Source organism: Corythoichthys intestinalis, chromosome 14 (assembly GCF_030265065.1).
Source record: "Corythoichthys intestinalis isolate RoL2023-P3 chromosome 14, ASM3026506v1, whole genome shotgun sequence".
NCBI classification, from domain to species: domain Eukaryota; kingdom Metazoa; phylum Chordata; class Actinopteri; order Syngnathiformes; family Syngnathidae; genus Corythoichthys; species Corythoichthys intestinalis.
Window position 1 is genome coordinate 24,790,142 of NC_080408.1, and position 25,173 is coordinate 24,815,314.

The window sequence follows — 25,173 nt, forward strand, 5'->3', positions numbered from 1 at the left end:
AGGGACACACATTCTGTTATATTACACTCAGTACAGCACATACTGATCTACCAAATCTGCCAGTTTGCACTGGCATGAAATCTACACAGTGACCAAAGGGTCAGTGTTCACTTCCAGCTACCACTACCCACAGTTGAAATGTCCTTGGGCAAGACACTGAACCGTGAATTGCTCCCAGTGGCTATGGCAGTGCCTTGCATGGCAGTAACATCATTGGGCGTGTGTGAATGTTAGCCAATGTAAAGCAGTTTGAGCACAGTAAAATATGTAAAAGCTTTATACAGGCATTTTTCATTAAGTCATCATGTGAATACTCTGAAAACTGACTTTCCCCTCTTTTTGCATCAGAGGCCCAATCCAGCGCCATGATGTTCGACTGCCATTACCTTGAGCTCTCAGCGTCCCTGGAGCACGGCACTAATGAGCTGCTCGAGGCGGCTGTTCGGGCGGCAAGAGGCGACAGTTTAGGGCCCAACTGGACTGACGGTGACCCTGGTTCTGGTCGCAGAGAAAGCCTGACCAGCCGGGCCAAACGTTTTCTGGCAGGGCTAGTTCCACGCTCCTACGGACGAGAACGTGACAGGGGACGGTACCGAGAGATGAGCCGCCATCGGGGCAGCAAGATCCTTCGCCAGAAGTCTCGATCCTGCCACGACCTCAGCGCACTGTGACATACATAAATACACACAGGCTCAAGACACACTTCCACACATGTACACACACCAAACATGCTGAAGGGGGAGGTGTGAAGTACTAAATAGAGGAGGATAAATAGGAGCAGGAATGGCAGGGATTGGGAGGGCTGCAATGGAAATGCGGGGCTGACGAGAAGAACATGCTTTCACAGGCAGGTCCTTAAAATGCAGAGATAAAGCATTTGATTTAAACGGCAGCTGGCTGGATAGCCTTAAATGGGAAAATGTCACCTTGAACCCTCATAAACAACATCCAAATCAAAAACCGTTGCAACGTCATTACTTAAGATCTGAACAACAATTAATATTAATTTGTACTTTTATTACACAGGAAGCATTAAAATATCACATTTTGTGTTTCACCTCAGGACTTTTAGTTTTTAATATCTCTTTTTTTAAATTAAGATTATTGCAGTAGCCTAATTTTACAAAGCATGAGCATGTATAATCACTTCACAAATGTTCAGGGATTGAAGACAAATTGTGAAGTATTTCAGGTGTGATTTCCTTTTGTTCTTTTCTTTAGGAATTCAGCCATAAAAGGTTTTTACAGTATTTAAAAAACATGAAGTAATGTTGTCACATGCATTGCAAAAAATGAAGATCTATCAAGGATGGAATTAAATTACCAACTACTAAGGTGCTGGGGTCAGAACGGGAAATGCTCTTTAACCTGATGGGACAGGGGAACACAGAAAGAGGGGTTGAATGTCATAAACATACACAAACTCAAGTAGTACGCACTGATTACATAGACTGATAGCAACCTAATATAATCATTTTGTGGATCCTGTTTTATAGCATGCTCAGTAGATGGCAGGCCCTGTAGGTTTGTGAATTTACTGTACCTCACTGACCGATAGGTAACGCACAATCAAGCTAGCAAAACCATCGCAAAGGCAAGACCCTTTATTTCACATAAGTAATTACTCGTTGATGAGTTTGTCCTTTCTACATCCTTCGTTTCTGTTTCTTACTGAGTTGAAAAAGTGTTTGACATCATTATTGGTACACAGCATTTGTCATTGTTGACCAAGACATACTGTATGTTTGCTGATTGCACTATAAGCAATCAACACAGAACTGCTGCTGGAAGTGGATTCACGAGTCGAGTCAAAAAAAATAAAATAAAAAAATAAAGGTCAAAGGGGTTTTGGAAATAAATAAGACTGAGCTTTGTGTCACAAGTCGAAGAGAATGACACAATAATAATCTAAATTAGGCTACCTGTGGCTGTTTGATGTTTTCATGTTCTCTTTCCTTCCACTGGCATTATTACACGTATAATGTATGTTCAGACTGAATAGCGGTGTGGCGCAGCCACGCAGGTGACCCAGATATGGACGTTCTGGAAACGATATCTCAAGAAAGCTCCCGTCACCAACATGGGTCTGCTTGTTTGTCACAGTCTACCAAGCACTCACAATTTCCACTAAGAATAAACTTCTGTTTGACATCCCTTTTGTGCGATTTTGTCAATGGCAGGGTTTGGAAATTCTCCATTACACTCTTGTGTTTGGGTGACATGACGGGTTAACAAATGTGCCATTGCTTATCCTGAGAAAACTCCAATATTGAATGGCAAGAATTAAATAAGTATATTGCTGATTTATGTTGTGAAAAAAGTCAGTTTAATCTGCTAACTACAATAATACCGTGCTGGGGTTTATGCATTTGTGCAGTAGGGCATAATATATCACAATATTTTACCAAGGGTATCCAGTGTGGTGATGACAGACAGGAAGTAAATCACCATGTGCGACTGTAACTAAAGGAATGAAAGTTACGAAACTAGAGTTCTATGAACCGAGTTCCATGAACCGTGCTTAACATTTGCATGTAGATGTGGCAGATTATTGCCAAAGGCTGGTTTCTACCATTGTACACCATTTGGTTTTGGAGAGTGAGAAAAAAAGATATAACATCACGCCTGTCATGATAATTAATGGTTTATGCTAACAGGAAAAATGTGAGCCGGACATAACTGATACCTTTAATGATTAGGCTGAAAATTTAGGTCATCCCCAGGGGTGAAAGTGGCTAGAATTTCTTGCCGGAACTCCCCGACGTGAAGGTCGCCACGGAGCCAGAAATTATGTTATTTATAATATTTATTTTGTATTTCGTATTTTTTTTTCTTTTTTCTTTTTTTTTGGGGTGGGGGTGGGGGGGGGGGGACAACCTCAAACTACTGAAATGCAAAGAAAATTGCATTTTCACAGTTATTTCTATAACACATACAAAAACTGATTTTCATTCAAAATTGTATTTTATTTAAAGATTTGCAAAATAAAAGTTAACCCCAACCTCCATCTCCTAATTTTTATTTTCCCTCATTTCCTCACATACTAAATGCAAAATCTCAATTTTAACTACTTAAGAACATAGGATGTTAAAATTGAAGTTAATGTAAACATTAAAAAAACAAAAAAAAAAAACAAATATATAAGTAACATACATTCAGAAAAATAAGTACAAATGACATTATGCAGAGTGAAATGGAATATTTTTTAAAGATCGCGAAAATTTTTTTTTTTAATCATAGGGAAATGAATAAGTAGCCTAAATTAACTAATATAAGTCCAAAGTGCACATTAACAGCTAAGATGTTCTGAACCTCCCCATCAGAGCAAATAAAACTAAATATGATTAGCCTCCTGAACTTTTTTTCTCTTAAAAATTTGATCCATTTTATGTTGCATTTCCCTTTTTTGTCGCATCAATTCAACCTTTTTTTTTTTTTTTTTTTTCGCTGTTCCACAAAACATGCACATTTGAACCAATCAAAGTTATCTCTGCTGATTACATGTCATTATGTCAGCCAATTGAACTGATAAATGAGTCCAGGTGTTTTGCTTTGCTGCGTGCATTCGCACATTGACTCGACTCATCATCATCAGACTCAGGTAACTGCAGCAGCTGGGGAAACCTCCATGCCGTCCGTGGAATAAAATAATTAATAAATATCGGTGGAAACCGATTACGCTACACAAGCACTTTATTATGCTTGTTGTTAACACTTGTGTATGTAAATCTGATGTTGGTAGATTGTTTTCTTGGAGATGAAATGCATATGTGGCAGCTTATCTTTTTTTTTTTTTTTTTTTTTAAACATAGCATTTTGACAGTTGCCGTCATATTTTCGGAATTAAAGCACCGTGTACCGGAACAGCATTCCGGCCCTGAATCTTATACCGGAACAGCATTCTGGCCCACTTTCACTCCTGGTCATCCCCAAGGTGTCTTTTAAAGTCAGGGCAAGTTCTTCCACACTTATGCATGGATCTCTAATTGAACTGAAGAGGGTCTCCCTAAATTGTTCCCATAAAATTGTGGGAAATCACTGTTTAAAAGAATTAATATAGCTACTGAGTGACTTACTACAAAAATCTTTCATGACAAAACACATCCAATGTATTCTATCTTCTGCCAACAGCTGATCCCTTGGAAGTTCACCGCCAGCATAAAAATTCACTTGATTTAAGGATTAAAAAACTTGAATCTTATTCCGTAAATTATAGAGATGTTGTTGAAGAAGCCATCCTTTCTTGTCTTTTTTTGAAGATATCCATGGTGAAGAGAGATGTGGGCAACTGGAGTCTCTGGAATCAAACTACCAATCTTATCTTCTACATGGACATACTGCAGTCACACAGCAATAGTGAATTCATGAAAACTACTTTGGGATTGGATTTAAAAAGAATTTTCAAAAGGAAATAAGCTCCCCCTAAGTACCCAAAGGCTATCAGAAAAAAACGTTCCTACAGGTGGCAAGTGTTGGCTTTGATAACAAAACCTCAGCAAGCCATATGCATAACCACAGCACAAATAGCTGTTTTGAGTATATACTGCAAGTGTAACAATGAGACTAGTCACTATGAAGGAAATCCACGGATGGTCTTTTGAGAGGAAGAAAAACAGAGAGGGAGAGATAAGACAAATGCTTTAAGTAATAATGGTTGCTTAGAGACTGTTGTCTTGGAGACCGTAAGTCCCTGAGTCCTGCAGTATCTGGATTGTCCTATATATGAACATCAATCTTTTGTTTTACTTTTTCAAGCAGTTGCTGAATACTTTGTGTTAATGAAAATGAAAGAAAAGCATTTTTTGAACAATGTTGGATTTAGTTTTGCAAACAATACGATTCAAATGCATTTTGTGATACCAGATCACTCACGCTGTGACAGCGCTCCTCCCCGTCACTGTCTTTGGGTCTGAATCATTCAGTGGGCATACACTGTAATTTTTCTGGTAGGGATCAAAATTAAGTTGAGGGGGGGACAGAATGTTCAAAAGATGAAAACTGCTAATTATTTGCCAATGATTGCATTTTGAAATTTCTGACTTGGAATCAAAGGACTATATTTAGTGATCTTTGTGCATAACTAATGAGAGATTTCCCCAAGTGTCGGTGTAGGAGTGTTGGTAACGACATTTGTAGTATATCACTACTGTGTTGTAAATTAAGCATGGACAAGATATCATCAGATAAGAAACATTTTGGACTCGTTATTTTTGTAGACACACCGGCATTTGAGTGCAAAAAAAACATCATGTTTTAACTCCTAGTGCAAGACCCTCATTGCATATGTAAGAGAATATAGCAGAATTTGGAATTCCAGCCTAACTAGCGTGTCCTTGAATATATACCCGGCAGATTGACAATTTGGTTTCAGAAGGTCTGTCAAAGGACACGCCCCCACAAAGAAGGTGTAATTTGCTACAAAGGTGCTCTAATTCAACTTTGTTTACTTTTGTTGTGGCACAGCGCGGCGGATTCTATGTTCTGCTGACATGGATGTCCCGACACATTTTTCATTATTATGATTACAACCGGCTGGAAATAATGGCAACTTCCACCTTGGCCAATCGCAATGACAGTCCAGGTGTATACATATCCATAGATGTCTCTATGCAAGATATTGAAGTTGTTTTACAAGGCCCTATTCACAAGGAATTAACATTACCTGTGGAACTTTGGTGAATTAAAATAAATGCAGAGGGTATTGGTGAGTTCACAGGAACTTAAACATGACTGGAATCAGAAAGAAGATACATAAAATGTTTGTAAATTGGAAAAACTACTCGCATCATATGTTGTGTCTTAATATAGCTATAGTGCAAATAATTTCAGTGTGTATATCATATTAAATTTACTACTTGAAACAATCTAGATTATGATTGTGCACCGCCTTATAACATTTAATTTAATTTACATTTTATTTGTAATAGCATTCTTTATTCCACAGGCTTGACATTGTAACCTACTACTGAATAGTCAGGAGAGGTGTAAAGCACACCTATCAAATTACCCTTGTAACAGAAAACCTCAGGATATTTTGGTGTGGACTCAATTGGATCTCGTTTAAATTGAGGAAACAAATGCACGCGCACAAAAACACACACAAGCATGCAACAGAAAAAAATGTGAGTTTGGAGGCTTCAAAGTGCTAGACGTGATGAATACAATTCATGCGGCAAATCGAACGACTGTCCTCCATAGTGAAAAATAAGTTGTCTTCCAGTCATGCTAAATGCTGTAGTAACTACGGGGTGAGTTAAAACTTATCAAGTTGTTTCATCAATATCGCTCACCAATTAAATGCTTGAAGGTCGTGTAGATAAGTTAACATCAAAAATTGCACAAGCGTTGTTAACAAGCCTGCCAAAATTTAATAACAAAAACACTCCTCAGTAGCTATATACACAACTTTAAAATTGTGAAAAATACAGCTGGCATGCTAGGTCTCAGAAGTTGTAGGTCAAGTGTGCTCAAACCATTTCCTACCTCTATTTGTTGCAGCGTGGAAAATGGAATCTACTTTGTTTAGCTTGTGTTCTATGCCTACATTACCCATGCAGGAGCTGGGGTACAATGGTGAGCTTCTGCTGGCTGGGTCTGCACCCTTAAGTCCCAGCCCAAAGAAGCGATTGGGTTCCCCTTCCCATAGACTCACCACCTGTAGGAAGACCCAATGAGGTCAGGTGTGAACTGTGAAGGTAGCTATTTGGTGGCCAGAGGGGACATTGAGTGTCAGAACCTCAGTAGCAGAATCAGGCTTTTGCAACATGGAAAACGCAAGCCCGATGACACGACTTTAAAGTCAATCACCCAACTGCAGCGGAGGATTCCCTGGTGCCATGAGCATATATGGACACCCTTACGCTTGAACATGGTGTTCATTATTGACAATCCGGAAGAAGTCCAAGAATATAACACCGCGCGGGTTCTGATCAAGATTTTTAGTAAATAAAAACTAAAATTACTAATATATTTTTTTGTTTGGTTTCAAGTCATTTCCCATTATACTTTTGTTTTCATATATTAGAATGGAATTCATATGGGGTGAAAAACGAAGTCCTCTGAATATTAGGAACGGGTCTCAATAAGTCATGTGACTGCAATTTTACTTTTCTAACTCAAAGTACTTTAACACTGAGTCAAGAGTTACTCAGAGTTGAAACTGCTTTGTTAAATAGACCGCTGACTGGGTTATGTTGCATAGATGGTCATCTGGAGTACAACACATGGCAGGCAAACTTACCTCATGTTGCACAAACCCTCACAAAAATACAGACAGCAACAGCACCATCTATTGGTAAATTTACTGACCCATGACAGGAGATGCTCTTGGCAAAAACCTACCATCTCTTCATTTATTTCCTGTTTTCATAAAGGTGTACAGTACAATGAATTCAGATTTTCCATAGAAGGCTAATGCCTTCAACATTTTGGAGGTATTGCTAAAAATACAAGTCACTTCATTCTATCCCTTCTTCCTGCAAGATTATGTACAAGAGCACACATGTATACATGATGGGTTCCATTTTTTTTCTACATCAGCGCCTGTATAGCTCATAAACTAAGGGATGAGTGAATATGAAACTTCTTGGCTTTCAGATAAAAAGTGAGAGAGTCCCCAAAAAATCTTTTGAAGCTGAAGTATTTTTTTTTTTTTGCAAATCATATTTGACTTTTGTTGGCAACAGTGCTGTTTACTTGAAAGTTAAAATTTCATTGCTGATGTGAAGTTTTATTATTATCTAAACATGAACAATTTGTGTGGTTTTGGAAGACGTTATCAATAAAACAAAAAAACATTACCATGCACGCACATACCAACAACAGCCACCAGACAATAAGAGATACTATTTAATTTCAAATAACATTGAGAGAATAATCCAAATAATGATCAAATATTGAATAGCAGGGAACAAAACTTCTAAAATGTTTCCCTTCAATCAAGGATATCACTGAAAAGCTTGCGTTTCTTAAACTCGCCAGTCTGAATTTCCTGCCACTGAGCTCGTCGGTTGATAAAATGAGAGAGCGCGAATTTGGCCCACACGTGACGGGCAAATTGGTCAGACCTCAGCTGGTTTTCACTTGGAACTGGAAATTAAAAGTGGGAAAGAGTTTTTTTAACATGCTATACATAAAGAATTTGACTTGAAAATGTGCGCCACATTAATCATATTACCAAGTTCCTGCGCGATGCTTTGCCTCTGACTGACCGATGCACTGCTCCATATGGCCTCCAGCACTCTACTGCCCAACCTCGAGCATGCCATTCGAACATACTGACCCTAGGTGTGGGATAGCGGGAATAAAAGGGTTTTTCAAACGATTTGCAAAAGACTTAAAAATTGAACGAAAGCTTTTACAACTTATAAAACAGACAACGTGTTGATAATACAATCCTATTTATGATATTGGGTCAGTTTTTTTTTCCTCAAACCACTGACCAACATAAAATTTTTTGAAAACAGCTTGCTCTCTGACAATGCAAATCTTATTGGCACAACAAAATTTCTTATTGCTTCTCCCAAAATTAAGGTTTAGTAGATGCAAAGAATGTTAAAATTAGGGCTGCAGCTATCGAATATTTTAGTAATCGAGTAATCGATTGAAAATTCTATCGATTAATCGAGTAATCGGATAAAACAAATATATTTTTGGGTGAAGAGCAATTATAAATATACATGAGAAAACAAGACATTTCATCTAATTTGAACCATTTTCAGTCAATCAATGTCTTTATTTTCGATATATATTGTTGAAAACAGCCAACAATTGCATCTCAGATGTAACAAAAAAAAAAAAAAAAAAAAAGACTAATTCACTGCTTTCACTCAAAAAACCTTTAGATCTTATTTAAAAAAAAAAAAAAAAAAAAAAAATATATATATATATATATATATATATAGATAGATACATATATATAGAAATATATACACCTAAAAATGCCGTTACGCTTGATAACACACATCACTTAAAAGTTAGGATTTTTTTCCCCACGTTTCCATTGAATTTCTATTTGTGACAAGCCATTTTTAAGTTCTAGTTAAGTTTTAAGTTAGTCTAAACTGTGGGTCCTGATAAGATTTTGAGTTTTTGCAGTGTTCAAAATAAATGTATGATACAGGCTGTATTGGGGCACATTAGGGACCAGTGCTACTTGGTGTTTTATCCAGCAATGACTACTGAGCTAAAATTGATAGTTAGCATTATTGAGTTTTTATTTTACACCCTCATCACTCCACATCGCTATGTTATGTTAAAGCCTGTATGTAAGACACGCTAGCCAAGCATCGACAGTGGTCATAATTAATAGAAACCTCGCCCTCCGCAGGGCTAACGTTACGTTAATCTTATTTATTAGCGCTTAGCGCTCTTTATTAGCGCTGTACTGCTTTAAGATGGCGGCTATTTACTAACGCTGCCCAGACGCGGCCGAGTCTGTCATTTTGCATCTAGTTTAACATACATGTGATCTCTATGAGACTCAACAGACACTACCTGCTACCAACTAGCATCGTGCGGGCTAGTATTTAGCAACGTCGGCGTCGTTTGTAGCAGCTGTCGGCTGCAGTAAGTTTTTTTTTCCTCTTCTTCTTCTTCCTCTACGTACGTGACATCAGCGCGTTCCGCATTAAACGTAGTCCCAGCAAAACGTGATGCTTAGAGCTGTCAAACGATTACTCGAGGTGAATAAAACTACTCGGATCAGTTTTTAAACTCGAGTTACTCGAGTTGCTCGAGTATTCGTTTCAGCTCTAGTTAAAATACACTGGCAGTTTTTTGGGTGGGGTGGCTAATCAAGAAATATGAACAAATGGAAGTGTAGAAATGTATAAAAACATGTGTTTACCAGCCTCTGGACTAAGAACTCTGCAGGGTGCTGTGAAAGTGCCGCAACCTTTTCTTTACCTTTAAACAGTTCAATAGCTCATACACACTGAATCAACAGGGGAAAAGCACTCGTACCTCCAACCTTTTGAGGATCTTGCCCCTTCCCTTGTCGCTGGATGTGGTGATGAGAGCCTGAAGCACATGGCTTCCAGAGGGATCAGACGCCAGAATCAAGAGGTCCTCTGGGGTTAACGTGCGTAGACTGCTGAGGAGGATGGAGCGCTCCTCGAACCTGGCTAGTGCCTGCACCAGCCGTGAGCCATGGTAACAGATGGAGGTCAAAGGGACCTAGACACAAACAATATTGGAACCTGCTGTGCATCTGACATTTACTCAACATAAAAATGACCTAAAGCTTATTTTGTTCTTTAAGGGTTGCATGTCATGGTGCAGCAGGTTTACGCTGGTGATCTGAAAGAGATGGCCCAAATTTGACAGCTCACCTCTGTCTGCACACTGCCCTCAGCTTTGTCAGAGCCGTAGTACACATCATATGTAAGGAGTGACATAAAGAGAGGGAGGCAATGGACATGTCGAGAGCCAGGCTCTGCACAATGGAAAGCCTGCGAAAACATAACACAAAATTGCCAAAAATCCAGAATAATACTTTCATGGTGTTGGGTACCTGCCAATAAAACTCCTGTGCTTAACATAAGCACAAAACAAGGTATTCATGCTAAAATAACATTGAAACTTACATTAAGTAGACATTGCATCAATTCTCCTTGCCTTTCTTCACTTTCTGCACAGCTTTCTGCCAATTGCACAATCACACCCATGTGACCAGCAGCCAAAATGGCCTCGACGCCTTCAACCAACTCATCGAATAACTTCGGAAACTTAAATGACAGAAATATCAGTTTTCCTAGTATTCAGATTACTTAGCTTTTTATTTTCATCATTTTAACCTCACCAGTTTGGTTTTGACCAAAGCTGCCGTCAGTCTCTGTACAGGAAAGTTAGCGATCGGATGGAGCGCAAGGTCAACCAGATGACCCTTGAGGTGGATCTTGTAAAGGTCTCGGAGAAGACATTTTGTGGACAGCTGGATGATGGTCTCAATTAGGTGACTGGACGCCTGGTCCTTCAGGAAGACCAGAAGTGGACTGAAAAATATTGCAGAGTAAGAAAATGCTACTCTTGTTCAGTCCTGTCAACACAAACGATAAAATTCAAGTCAGACCTGATTCCTGGGGCTGCTGGACAGCTTGTCAAATATTCCATGATACGCTTAATGAGCTGTTTGCAAAGTTTGGGTCGTTTCCTGTGACACACAGTCAACATGGTCTGGAAGACTGCACTGGCAACAGAGTCTGTTATGCTTACTGGGAGGAGACACACACAAGAAAGTCTTCAAAACTCAAATCTTTGTATTTCCTTTAAGTGCAAAGCATATATTTCTCCATAACATGTATCTGTTGCTTATTCTTTTGTAAACAGCTCAGTGGCCATATCTGGCCTGTTCACATATTACATTTAACAATAAATACAATATTGCCAACATTTTTTTTTAAGTTAGTGACTTTCTCAACCAAACTAAATGGAAACCATGAACAAGAACTCACATTTTACACTGTCCATCAAAGACTCTGTAAGGCTTTTCAGCTCATACCAAAAAGTAGTAGGTATCTCAAAGTCAGTCAACTGAGGAGAAGCATTGCGGTCTTTAGCACCTTGTAAAACACATTAAAAAAGGACTAAACATTGTGTAATTACAATAAAATGGGAGTTTAAGTTGTTTATGTTCTTTATGAACCTGGACGTGACTCAGTGCGGGGAGGTCCCACACAGCCTGCCAGCACATGCAAAAGTGTGCGGACGACGTGAGAGCCATGGATATGTTTGATGAACTCTGCACAGCTGTCTCTCACCACTTGACTTAATGACAATATCTGAACCTCCAGGACTTCACCACTCAGATCTTCTTCATTATCTAAAATATTTAACACACAGTGAACAACACAGTCACTGTTAGATTGACCAGATCATAGCTACAGACTATATTTTACTAGGTACACAGTGGTCCCTAACTGAACTTTTAGGGGTGCAGAAAGACAGTTTAGGAGTGTGCCATAAACCTGACTTGAGAAGTACTCTGAATTAAAGCAAATCAACATACCTGTTAACCTTGACACCTGTCGGACTGCGCTCTCAATTACATGACCACCACAACGGTCACATGAGACTGTCTTAAAGTCCGAACCTGATTCTCCACCCAGCTCAGCCATTATTTTTGCCACCTGTTTAGGACTGGACAGCGGGAGCAGGCGCTGCAGCGTGATGCTTCCAGTGCGATCCATTGCCACCATTTTTGCTTTATCTTTGACTTCGCTCAAGACATTTTCCACAAACATTTCTGCAGAAAAGACAGGACATCAACAAATCGAACAATGTCAGTCAATGTATTGGTAGATAACAGTTCATTCTTTAAAAGGGACGAAAAAGAAATTGATAAGCAGAACCCATTTAAATATTGATCTGTTCTGGGAAAAAAACTCCTAAAATGGCACTTTAACATTAGGTACAGTGCCTTGCAAAAGTATTCGGCCCCCTTGAATCTTGCAACCTTTCGCCACATTTCAGGCTTCAAACATAAAGATATGAAATTTAATTTTTTTGTCAAGAATCAACAACAAGTGGGACACAATCGTGAAGTAGAACAACATTTAGTGGATAATTTAAACTTTTTTAACAAATAAAAAACTGAAAAGTGGGGCGTGCAATATTATTCGGCCCCTTTACTTTCAGTGCAGCAAACTCACTCCAGAAGTTCAGTGAGGATCTCTGAATGATCCAATGTTGTCCTAAATGACCGATGATGATAAATAGAATCCACCTGTGTGTAATCAAGTCTCCGTATAAATGCACCTGCTCTGTGATAGTCTCAGGGTTCTGTTTAAAGTGCAGAGAGCATTATGAAAACCAAGGAACACACCATGCAGGTCTGAGATACTGTTGTGGAGAAGTTTAAAGCTGGATTTGGATACAAAAAGATTTCCCAAGCTTTAAACATCTCAAGGAGCACTGTGCAAGCCATCATATTGAAATGGAAGGAGCATCAGACCACTGCAAATCTACCAAGACCCGGCCGTCCTTCCAAACTTTCTTCTCAAACAAGGAGAAAACTGATCAGAGATGCAGCCAAGAGGCCCATGATCACTCTGGATGAACTGCAGAGATCTACAGCTGAGGTGGGAGAGTCTGTCCATAGGACAACAATCAGTCGTACACTGCACAAATCTGGCCTTTATGGAAGAGTGGCAAGAAGAAAGCCATTTCTCAAAGATATCCATAAAAAGTCTCGTTTAAAGTTTGCCACAAGCCACCTGGGAGACACACCAAACATGTGGAAGAAGCTGCTCTGGTCAGATGAAACCAAAATTGAACTTTTTGGCCACAATGCAAAACGACATGTTTGGCGTAAAAGCAACACAGCTCATCACCCTGAACACACCATCCCCACTGTCAAACATGGTGGTGGCAGCATCATGGTTTGGGCCTGCTTTTCTTCAGCAGGGACAGGGAAGATGGTTAAAATTGATGGGAAGATGGATGCAGCCAAATACAGGAACATTCTGGAAGAAAACCTGTTGGTATCTGCACAAGACCTGAGACTGGGACGGAGATTTATCTTCCAACAGGACAATGATCCAAAACATAAAGCCAAATCTACAATGGAATGGTTCAAAAATAAACGTATCCAGGTGTTAGAATGGCCAAGTCAAAGTCCAGACCTGAATCCAATGGAGAATCTGTGGAAAGAGCTGAAGACTGCTGTTCACAAACACTCTCCATCCAACCTCACTGAGCTCGAGCTGTTTTGCAAGGAAGAATGGGCAAGAATGTCAGTCTCTCGATGTGCAAAACTGATAGAAACATACCCCAAGCGACTTGCAGCTGTAATTGGAGCAAAAGGTGGCGCTACAAAGTATTAACGCAAGGGGGCCGAATAATATTGCACGCCCCACTTTTCAGTTTTTTATTTGTTAAAAAAGTTTAAATTATCCAATAAATGTTGTTCCACTTCATGATTGTGTTCCACTTGTTGTTGATTCTTGACAAAAAAATTAAATTTCATATCTTTATGTTTGAAGCCTGAAATGTGGCGAAAGGTTGCAAGATTCAAGGGGGCCGAATACTTTTGCAAGGCACTGTATGTTATGTTTTTTCCCAGGATATTGTTTTCCTACCATTACATATTGAAGTACATAGCTAACAATATTCACATCTGTTGATAATATTTGATTCCACCATAGACTAAAACCCTTTCAAATGAAAAAGAGCTTTTTGAAACAAATTTGGTTGCGGAATTACAATCTGATTATTCAAGGTTTTTTTTTTTGGTTTTTTTTTAAATTGATCAAAATATTCATTAAAATCAGGCATGTGCAGAGAGTGGGGGTAGAGGGTGCTTGAGCACCTGCTCCTTTGCCCCTACATGCCCAACGTGCCCGTTTTGACTGGGCTTTTTTTTTGTGTATGTGTGAGGTGGCCGACTGTGCAGGCACGTCACCGAGTACTTTACTTGAACAACGAAAACACCTTTACATTTGTTTAACCCTTGGGCGTTATTTTATCTTGACTAAATTCTTGTGATTTTGTCCAAAAAATGGCTTTTCCTTTGAAGTGTGATAACTAAGTCATTTCTGAATATTTTTTCACTTTTAGCCACTCAAAATGTTCAGTGGCGTCAGACCTATCTACACATATAAAGTTTTTTATTTTTTTTAATTTTTCAATGCCCCCTATGGACAATAATAGCAGCATTATCCGAATAGCAAAACTAACTATGCTGTATATATATAAAAAACAAAAGTCTAATTTGAATATTCCATATCACATAGTTAGAGGCTTGAATAAGTCGTTAAGTCATAACAACCGATTTTTTTATGCATGCCCAGTTTTTACACATTTGCAGTTTTCTCATTTACACTAAACTCTTGTGATTTTGTCCAAAAAATGGCTTTTCCTTTGAAGTGTGATAACTAAGTCATTTCTGAATATTTTTTCACTTTCAACCACTCAAAATGTTCAGTGGCATCAGAGCTATCTACACATATAAGGTTTTTTATTTTTTTTATTTTTTTCAATGCCCCCTATGGACAATAATAGCAGCATTATCTGAATAGAAAAACTAACTATGCTGTATATATAAAAAAAACAAAAGTCTAATTTGAATATTCCATATCACATAGTTAGAGGCTTGAATAAGTCGTTAAGTCATAACAACCGATTTTTTTATGCATGCCCAGTTTTTACACATTTGCAGTTTTCTCATTTACACTAAACTCTTGTGATTTTGTCCAAAAAATGGCTTTTCCTTTGAAGTGTGATAACTAAGTCATTTCTGAATATTTTTTCACTTTCAACCACTCAAAATCTTCAGTGGCATCAGACCTATCTACACATATATAGTTTTTTATTTTTTTTATTTTTCAATGCCCCCTATGGACAATAATAGTAGCATTATCCGAATAGCAAAACTAACTATGCTGTATATATATATATAAAACAAAAGTCTAATTTGAATATTCCATATCACATAGTTAGAGGCTTGAATAAGTCGTTAAGTCATAACAACCGATTTTTTTATGCATGCCCAGTTTTTACACATTTGCAGTTTTGTCATTTACACTAAACTCTTGTGATTTTGTCCAAAAAATGGCTTTTCCTTTGAAGTGTGATAACTAAGTCATTTCTGAATATTTTTTCACTTTCAACCACTCAAAATCTTCAGTGGCATCAGACCTATCTACACATATATAGTTTTTTATTTTTTTTATTTTTCAATGCCCCCTATGGACAATAATAGCAGCATTATCCGAATAGCAAAACTAACTATGCTGTATATATATAAAAAACAAAAGTCTAATTTGAATATTCCATATCACATAGTTAGAGGCTTGAATAAGTCGTTAAGTCATAACAACCAATTTTTTTATGCATGCCCAGTTTTTACACATTTGCAGTTTTCTCATTTACACTAAACTCTTGTGATTTTGTCCAAAAAATGGCTTTTGCTTTGAAGTGTGATAACTAAGTCATTTCTGAATATTTTTTCACTTTCAACCACTCAAAATCTTCAGTGGCATCAGACCTATCTACACATATAGTTTTTTATTTTTTTTATTTTTCAATGCCCCCTATGGACAATAATAGCAGCATTATCCGAATAGCAAAACTAACTATGCTGTATATATATAAAAAAACAAAAGTCTAATTTGAATATTCCATATCACATAGTTAGAGGCTTGAATAAGTCCACAAGTCGTAACAACCAATTTTTTTATGCACACCCACTTTTTACACAATTGCAGTTTTCTCATTTACATTCAACTCTTGTGATTTTGTCCAAAAAATGGCTTTTCCTTTGAAGTGTGATAACTAAGTTATTTCTGAATATTTTTTCACTTTCAACCACTCACAATGTTCAGTGGCATCAGACCTATCTAAACATATAGTTTTTTTGTTTTGGCCCCCTATGGACAATAATAGCAGCATTATCCTAATAGTAAAACTAACTATGCTATATAGGCTATATATAAATCAAACTAAAATATTTTATATTACATAATTACATCATTGGATAAGTAAAAGTCGTAACAATAGATTTTTTTTTTAGAACAAGACTGTGACAACGTGACAATAACTGATTTGATGATAGAATTTATGTTAACAATTTTACAAAACATACATACAATATAACAGTTAACATAATAACAACATACACAATTCATGATGTGCACTTTGAGATTTGTTGTTCAAATGTAAAGTGCGTTATAAATAAAATGTATTATTATTTATTATTATGTTCGAAGCCCGAAGTGGCTTTGTGCAAAGGCCACATTGTTTGCGCTTGGACGGGGGTCCAGCTCGCTGCTCAACCAAGCCTTCGGCAGAAGGCGGTGGTTCCCGTTTTAGGACTTCTGGCCGAATTAGAGCCTTGCCAAGTTCCTCAAGAAATAGTCGGCGCTTGTAGCTTTTCTTCACGTTCCACTCAGGGTAGATCTCCGTGAACAGCACAAACGAGGGTAGATCTCCGTGAACAGCACAAACGCGCTGCATGACGAAATGTCCGGCATGTGAAAAAACACACATTGGCCACCTGAGTGCGCGCCGGCGGCAGGAGTTAGTGACGGGATCTGTCGTTCACTTGAGTAAACGAATCCATTCCGGTTCGTTCAGTAAAACGATTCGTTCAAACGAATCGTTCAACGAATCGTTCGCCCCCCTCATCTCCCTCCCCACCCAAATGAATCGTTCGGTTAGTGAACGGGAAGTGACGTTGCCGAACGAATCACCAAAGACCGCTTCGCAGTATAACTGAACGGGAAGTGACATTGCTTGGTCCCTCCCTCTCTTGCACATTGACCACTCGTCGTAGTTTCAGAAATGAGTGACAGGTGATATCATTCTGCTCTCAGAGACAGCCTCGTCTTCCTCCCGCTGCTGCAAAAGCGAGGGAGAACTTCCGCGTCGTCTGTCCTAGTTCTATGGGCTCAAAGTTAGGGCTCGTGCTTGCATTTCGAATTAGGACACGGTTAAACATTTTCCTTTTGAGGGGGAAGTCGGGGTTTGGGGTCGGGGGCGCACGGACTTTCTTTAGCATGATCTTGCTCACATATACAATGCTGCTGCTAACAGCCAACGCGGCATGCCTGCTGTCATGAAAATAAAAATAAATCGAAAGTTTAATTTCTAATTATGGAACGGCCAACACATCATATTAACCTCTCGCTCTGTTGTATTTTTGTTTTTTATTATTAAGATGATCGTTTTGAATTTTTGCACTGGTATTAATAAATAAAATAATCCGGTCAGCTCCCCTGTCGTCCCCGCATCTCAGATCGTCAAATGCTGACGAGAAATAATTGTTTGCTTTATGATTTCGCCTTTCTACTCTCATTAGTCTGTTAAGAAAAATGTAGACATATTGCGACATCTCCCGTGTCCGCGCGCTTTGTTTTTGGGGCGCTTGAGTAGCACGATGGACGGATTGACATAATTTGTCAAACCAACCGACACCCTCTGACACGGAAAAACAAACAAACAAAAAAAACACTCGGAAAAAATTGACATGTATATACAGTTTCATTGCAAATCAGTATTATGGTGATCATACTAAATATTATTTTTTTTTCTGTGCACATATGAGGTACATATCGCTGCCATGAAGCCTCCATATAGTGACAGTTCTCTGCCCGCTTCACTGCCGTCACGCGACCGCAGCTCAGGTTTTGCTTGCCTCGTAGCTACGCGTGTTTTAAATTACTGTAAATTTGATAGTATATCGTCATAGGCACAGTCCCGAGTCTGTTGAGAAAAGTAGAACACTAAACCATGCTCGCTAGATTTGTGTGGTGTTTTTGTCTTTTTGAGCAGCATTTGATAGGCTCCACGTTAACAAATATGTGACAAAGTCGTTTCCTTTCATTTTATGACTCGTTCACCGCATAGTCATTACTGGAAAGTCAAGTTAGCAGCAAGCTAGGTCAGGAACCGGAGGACCGAATCACTGAACGGGAAGTGACAAAACTCAGTCTTTCCCCCCTGCCTGCACGCTGGCTTCTTATTGGCCACACGTGGAAATGAGTGACATACGCCATGATTCTGTTTCCGCTCCCTCCCCTGCCCGCGATGAGGCTGGCGTCTGATTGGTCGTGTGCGATGTCAGAAGACGCTGCCGCTTGCTCAACGCCCTCCCACGCAGCGAACAAGCGCCACCAACTTCATAGAACGAATCAGTGCTAGTGACGGGATCTGTCGTTCACTTGAGTAAACGAATCCATTCCGGTTCGTTCAGTAAAACGATTCGTTCAAACGAATCGTTCAACGAATCGTTCGCCCCCCTCATCTCCCTCCCCACCCAAATGAATCGTTCGGTTAGTGAACGGGAAGTGACGTTGCCGAACGAATCACCAAAGACCGCTTCGCAGTATAACTGAACGGGAAGTGACATTGCTTGGTCCCTCCCTCTCTTGCACATTGACCACTCGTCGTAGTTTCAGAAATGAGTGACAGGCGATATCATTCTGCTCTCAGAGACAGCCTCGTCTCCCTCCCGCTGCTGCAAAAGCGAGGGAGGACTTCCGCGTCGTCTGTCCTAGTTCTATGGGCTCAAAGTCATGGCTCGTGCTTGCATTTCGAATTAGGACACGGTTAAACATTTTCCTTTTGAGGGGGAAGTCGGGGTTTGGGGTCGGGGGCGCACGGACTTTCTTTAGCATGATCTTGCTCACATATACAATGCTGCTGCTAACAGCCAACGCGGCATGCTTGCTGTCACGAAAATAAAAATAAATCGAAAGTTTAATTTCTAATTATGGAACGGCCAACACATCATATTAACCTCTCGCTCTGTTGTATTTTTGTTTTTTATTATTAAGATGATCGTTTTGAATTTTTGCACTGGTATTAATAAATAAAATAATCCGGTCAGCTCCCCTGTCGTCCCCGCATCTCAGATCGTCAAATGCTGACGAGAAATAATTGTTTGCTTTATGATTTCGCCTTTCTACTCTTATTAGTCTGTTAAGAAAAATGTAGACATATTGCGACATCTCCCGTGTCCGCGCGCTTTGTTTTTGGGGCGCTTGAGTAGCACATGATGGACGGATTGACCTAATTTGTCAAACCAACCGACACCCTCTGACACGAAAAAAAAAAAAAACACTCGGAAAAAATTGACATGTATATACAGTTTCATTGCAAATCAGTATTATGGTGATCATACTAAATATTATTTTTTTTCTGTGCACATATGAGGTACATATCGCTGCCATGAAGCCTCCATATAGTGACAGTTCTCTGCCCGCTTCACTGCCGTCACGCGACCGCAGCTCAGGTTTTGCTTGCCTCGTAGCTACGTGTGTTTTAAATTACTGTAAATTTGATAGTATATCGTCATAGGCACAGTCCCGAGTCTGTTGAGAAAAGTAGAACACTAAACCATGCTCGCTAGATTTGTGTGGTGTTTTTGTCTTTTTGAGCAGCATTTGATAGGCTCCACGTTAACAAATATGTGACAAAGTCGTTTCCTTTCATTTTATGACTCGTTCACCGCATAGTCATTACTGGAAAGTCAAGTTAGCAGCAAGCTAGGTCAGGAACCGGAGGACCGAATCACTGAACGGGAAGTGACAAAACTCAGTCTTTCCCCCCTGCCTGCACGCTGGCTGCTTATTGGCCACACGTGGAAATGAGTGACATACGCCATGATTCTGTTTCCGCTCCCTCCCCTGCCCGCGATGAGGCTGGCGTCTGATTGGTCGTGTGCGATGTCAGAAGACGCTGCCGCTTGCTCAACGCCCTCCCACGCAGCGAACAAGCGTCACCAACTTCATAGAACGAATCAGTGCAGATGGTGATTAGTTCGGTCTCGTTCACCCAAACAATTCGTTCAAAAAGAACGAATCGTTCGCGACCGATACAACACTAATCAGTGCAGATGGTGATTAGTTCGGTCTCGTTCACCCAAACAATTCGTTCAAAAAGAACGAATCGTTCGCGACCGATACAACACTAGCAGGAGTATGTGCCTCAGGCCTGCAAAGCACAAGCGCACGCAACAATAACAGCTTTGATCTTTGATCAGCTTTTACAAGACAAACCTTGATATGCAAAACATTTGCTTACTCACTCTCGTCATTACCTCGATCGCCGTCATTTTCGTCATGCGCCTGAACGTGGTCATGTCCGTGCCCCCGCCTTCTGCTCCCCGCTTTCATCTCGTTATGTTGTCAACTATTTCCTAATCCTCGTCATCAAAGCCGTCCTCCTCCGGCATCGAAAGTCCGGAAGAATTTGTTCAATGTCTTCTGGGCTCTCCAAAGAAGCGTCCGAACAAAGGTCGTCGTCGTCGGAATCAGGATTTTCTAACACCATTCGAATCGTGTCCTGCGGTGAAATACTTCTCGCCGCCATCGATCACAGTTGTGTTGGAAGAAATGCAAAATGGTGATCCTCGCGAGAACAGAGACTCCCAAAATGCCCAGAACCAATGAGAGTAAAGAAATTCAAACACCCAACCAATAAAAGTTTAAATTCAAACGACAACAATAAACACGTGGTTTTTTGTTTTGGTTTTTTTGCATTTCCGGGAAGTACCTTTTTATTGTCTTGTGCAAACGTGCAAAATTGCAAATACGCATGCCCAAATAGACTGAAAGTGAGCTCAGACAACATTGACACCATTTTTTTTGTAAAGCCAACCGTCTTTATTGCATTAATTTTTGACCGATCTGAAGTTAGCTTCGCAAGCAAATTCATGTATTGGCCTATGGCTCCATCTAGTGACTTCTGGGTGTCAACACAAAATTTTTTTTATCTGCATGTTTTTGACTCGCCAAAGAAGCGATTGCATCAATAATCACGGAAAATGCATTATAAAACATCAGGTTTACAGCATATTAAAAATCATGATTTATAATGGGAGTCAATGAGCCAAAAAATGGCAAAATAACAAGAGTTTAGTGCAAATCTTCCCAGCCTGTTTGCAATAAGTTAGAAATTGCCGGATGGTGCCATTTCGAACTTCTACATGATTTAGTATCCTGCAGGAAATATCAGCTCCCTAGTGTATTTTTTCATATGCTTTTTTTCCTTTTAAACACAGAAAAAAACGAAAAAAGCCAAAAAAATGGACAAATAACACCCAGGGGTTAAAAAAAATAAAATAAAATTAAGGAGTGTAGTGAGGAGTGTGAGGACATCTGGTGGTTGAAAACAAACGGTGTTACCCTATTAGACTGTTCGAGCAAATACTGTAGTGAAATTTCTAACACCAGGTTTATTGTGGGGATTAAAAAAAAAAAAATTAATAATATGTAATTTTCTCTTATAGTTTTCTACTTTAATAATGAATTACCCCTACCCAAAGGCTATTTTGATCAGTGTGTCTCTACTCTCTATAGAGAACCATATTTGTCCGTTCTCTTCACAACGTTATCTAAATAGGTATATATCTTTAAGTTCTCTAATAATGAAATAATAGTTTTGAGAAAACTGTGCTGATGGTGGCTCGGTGAACATCTAATTTGGTTTGTTCTCAGATGAACAAGTTGAGTAAGGAAGTTTTGATGTAGAGGTTGAAGGAAGAGGCAAAGACTAGAGGTGCGCAATAATTATTGGTCCGATAATTATCAGTCCGATAATAGGAATTATGACAGCATCCCAATAAATCCGATAACATTACATTATCGGGCCTATTAATATTATTTTTGGCACAGTGTCGAATTGGGATGTGTGCGTTTATTTCTACTCCTGTTTTGCCAGTATCCAAAGTTTTGTTACTGTTCCAGAGGCCATATTTTTCCTTCACCGAGTTATAAACCTTACTACGGCAATTAGCAAATGTTTGCATTTTACAGTGTTATGTTTACAAGTTCTTGAGAGGCCTTTTTAGTTATTGATAGGCTTGCTGTTCTATAATTGCCAGGTTAAAAAAGTTTCATGGATCAAGGCAACAAAGGTCTCCTTTCGTGTTGCACCAAGTGTTTTATCTGCTGACACAGCACAATACCTGTTGGGTTTGTGTTTGTTTTAGATCAGATCACTGATTGTGATTGATTCAAAATGTACTTATTTGAAAAAAATAATATGGGCACTTTATTTGAAGTCAAAACTGTGCATGTCTTTGTTTTGTTCATTATAATAATGTTCATGTCATCATAAAAATTCTGGTTCGTTCATTCATACATTTTCCATGCCGCTTTTCCTCACGAGGGTCGCCGAGGTGCTGGAGCCTATCCCAGCTAACTACGGGCAGAGGGCAGGGTACACCCTGAACTGGTTGCCAGCCAGTCGCAGGGCACAATGAGACATACAACCATTCACGCACACACCTATGGACAATTTAGAGTGTTCAATCAGCCTTCCATGCATGTTTTTGGGATGTGGGAGGAAACCGGAGTTCCCGGAGGAAACCCACGCAGGGGAGAACATGCAAGCTCCACACAGGAAGGTCGGAGCCCGGGATTGAACCCTTGATCTGGGAACTGTGAGGCAGATGTGCTAACCACTCAGCCACCGTGCCGCCGAAATTCTGGTTCGGTCAAGGGCAAATATATGTTGAGTCAACCATTAGTATTTTTTACCTACATGTGTTCAAAAACTCAGGTGAATATACAATGTATCGGTTATCATATCGGCCTTGAGGAGAAGGAAGTTATCGATATCGGTTTCAAAAAATGGATATCGTGCACCCCTAGCAAAGACTTACATACAGCCAGAAAGTGTTGATGACAGCGTTGATTTCTATTCACCATTTCCCCCTCCCAATTAACAGTCTGTCACAGTCAAAGACAATTATACTGTAATGCTGGTCAAACTGGAGGTTATGTTGTTCTAAGGTGTATTAACTTCTTGTTCATGCATTTGATCTGTGCACCTGCCCCTCCATCGGTCTCTGCACGGCCCTGATTAAAATACACTTCCCAGCTAACTGTGAAAGAGCTCATTTTGTTACATAACTCCATCCTCACCTCTCTCCTCAGCATCTTCAAATTCTTCGTTTAATCTCTCCCCAACTCGTCGGTAATAACCAACACTGAGTGCATCAAGACGCTTTGTTCCACCACCTCCTTCTGCCTCGGTCCCATCTCCAGTTTTCTTCCTTTTGCTCTCTCTTCCATCCCCTGCGTCTTGGCTTCTCTTTGTATTACCACTTCTTAGGGGTTTCTTCGGCTTAGCCTTTTCCAGCATCCTTTGAATGTGTACGAAGTGCAGTTTAGTGTTGTGACAACCAAAACCATAACCGCAAAGAACTTTTTTTTTTCCTGCAACATGACAACATTTCCCAGTTTTTACTCGCAACGTGACAGGATTTCTAGAAAAAGCATTCTCTCAAAAAGATGAGTCTGGTTGCACTGACCACTTGAACAACCTCAGTACAAACTTAGCAAGAATTTAGAAAATCGCATGGGTTTTCGCACATTCTCCTACAGAGAGTGGTAACAACAATGCCTTCAATTTAAAGTAAAGCACAATAAATTCATTATTTCTTACACAAAGCCTCGATCCGTTTGTTTAACCTATTTAGCTTTCTACGATTTCAAATTCAAGTTTCAGATAAAAACATACTCACGTGTGGTACGCGCGCGACAAACAATTTTACTTCCGCTCACGGTATAAAATTTCTTCTTCTGATGAATCACAGATTTGCCAAGCAGCTGCCACCTATTGCATCGGAGTAGTAAAGTTACCAACTGCACATCTCGCACATACTGTACTCCTAAAAAGGATGAATAAGAAATAAAGCAGTGTAGGAAACGGATGGATAAATGATTCGGAGCTAAAAAGGTCAAGTTGCTCTCTTAATCAAAAGAACTTTTGATATATATATATATATATATATATATATTTTTTTTTTTATAAGGAGGACCAGGAGTGCCAAAATTAAATATTAATAATACATGAATAATGTTACTTAAATTGTGTTATCTATACCAGGATTTATTTCATTCATTCATTCTTCCATGCCGCGTACGTGGTATATTTCAAAGAGGTTGGCTCATCATCTTATACTTTAAAATCAGGTTCAATCTTGGGTTCCTTTGTGGAATTTGAGTGTTCTCGCCGCGAGGGGGTAGGTTTGCATATAGGGACGGTAGGGACAAAACACTACCAACTTTTCAGGAGGCTCAAATAAACAAAAAAAAAAATGTTAATAAAATTTGTGTTCAAATAATGCAATTTAAATTTCCTAATAAAATCCAAACATTTATTCTGGACGTTTTCAAAATGTTACTTCTGCAGTTTTTGAAAATAAAGGTTTGAATCAAACAGTGTATCACCTGAACCAATACATATACACTGTTAAAACTCACCACATTAAAATTGAAGAAAAAAAAAAATCCTTGTTTTCCTTGTAAATCTACTAGAAATGAGTGAAATTATTTGCTAGTGCTTCAAGTAAATTTTACGCAAATTTCTTGAAATAATACAAAATAGCTAGCTGAAAATAAGCTTAACAGACTTAAGTTAAAAAAAAAATTGTATATTTAATCTTAAAAAAAAAAAAATGTTTGCAAGAAATGTTCTTAATTCAGTAATACAATTAGCTAATGATAGCGCCAACATATTCATAGTTAGTGTTGGCGTTCAATGGTAAATGTTGATGGACAGTAATTGTATTTGTTGTTGTTTGTGCAACTTCTCTCTCTCTCGCACTCTCTCTCCTTCTTTTCCCCGTGTTTGCTGCTTTCTCCTAATAAGTGAGGTACGTTGAATGATCACAATGGGAGTATCTCATACTCCCATGTGATATATTAAAACTGTTTAGACCAA

The 25,173-nt window shown here is 39.2% G+C and overlaps 2 protein-coding genes across 4 annotated transcripts in view; one reads left to right on the forward strand and one right to left on the reverse strand.

Moving 5' to 3' along the window:
- The window catches only part of rem2 (RAS (RAD and GEM)-like GTP binding 2), a 40,992-nt gene extending 39,157 nt beyond the window's left edge, over positions 1–1,835 (forward strand). Inside the window, exon 5 of the mRNA XM_057857167.1 lies at positions 349–1,835. Within this exon, the coding sequence (XP_057713150.1) occupies positions 349–671 (323 nt within the window). The 3' untranslated portion in view covers positions 672–1,835. The remainder of the gene's footprint in view (positions 1–348) is intronic.
- Positions 1,836–7,834: 5,999 nt separating this feature from the next.
- LOC130929736 (nucleolar protein 9) lies at positions 7,835–24,103 on the reverse strand. Of its 3 annotated transcripts, none has more exons than XM_057857164.1 (12): positions 23,972–24,103; positions 23,370–23,590; positions 12,008–12,244; positions 11,645–11,821; positions 11,454–11,561; positions 11,072–11,213; positions 10,802–10,994; positions 10,587–10,727; positions 10,332–10,451; positions 9,964–10,176; positions 8,177–8,282; positions 7,835–8,088 (listed from the first exon to the last, which is right to left on the reverse strand). In XM_057857164.1, the coding sequence occupies exons 2-12, from the start codon at positions 23,587–23,589 to the stop codon at positions 7,934–7,936; spliced, it is 1,812 nt and encodes a 603-aa protein (XP_057713147.1). In that variant the 5' UTR covers position 23,590; positions 23,972–24,103; the 3' UTR covers positions 7,835–7,933. The 3 variants fall into 3 exon arrangements, with proteins under 3 accessions (XP_057713147.1, XP_057713148.1, XP_057713149.1); XM_057857165.1 differs by having other exon boundaries at positions 23,893–23,973; XM_057857166.1 differs by lacking the exons at positions 23,370–23,590; positions 23,972–24,103 and adding an exon at positions 20,540–21,111.
- Between the last annotated feature and the right edge of the window lie 1,070 nt (positions 24,104–25,173).

Bases quoted from the DNA above. Each gene is read 5' to 3' on its own strand.
- LOC130929736 (XM_057857164.1), bottom strand. From the start codon at position 23,589: ATGCTGGAAAAGGCTAAGCCGAAGAAACCCCTAAGAAGTGGTAATACA. The intron at 10,995-11,071 runs GTCTGACTTGAA...AATATTTTTCAG, and splicing joins CCAGCAGCCCCAGGAATCAG to TCCACTTCTGGTCTTCCTGA. The intron at 10,177-10,331 runs GTGAGCTGTCAA...GTTTGTGTCTAG, and splicing joins AGGGCAGTGTGCAGACAGAG to GTCCCTTTGACCTCCATCTG.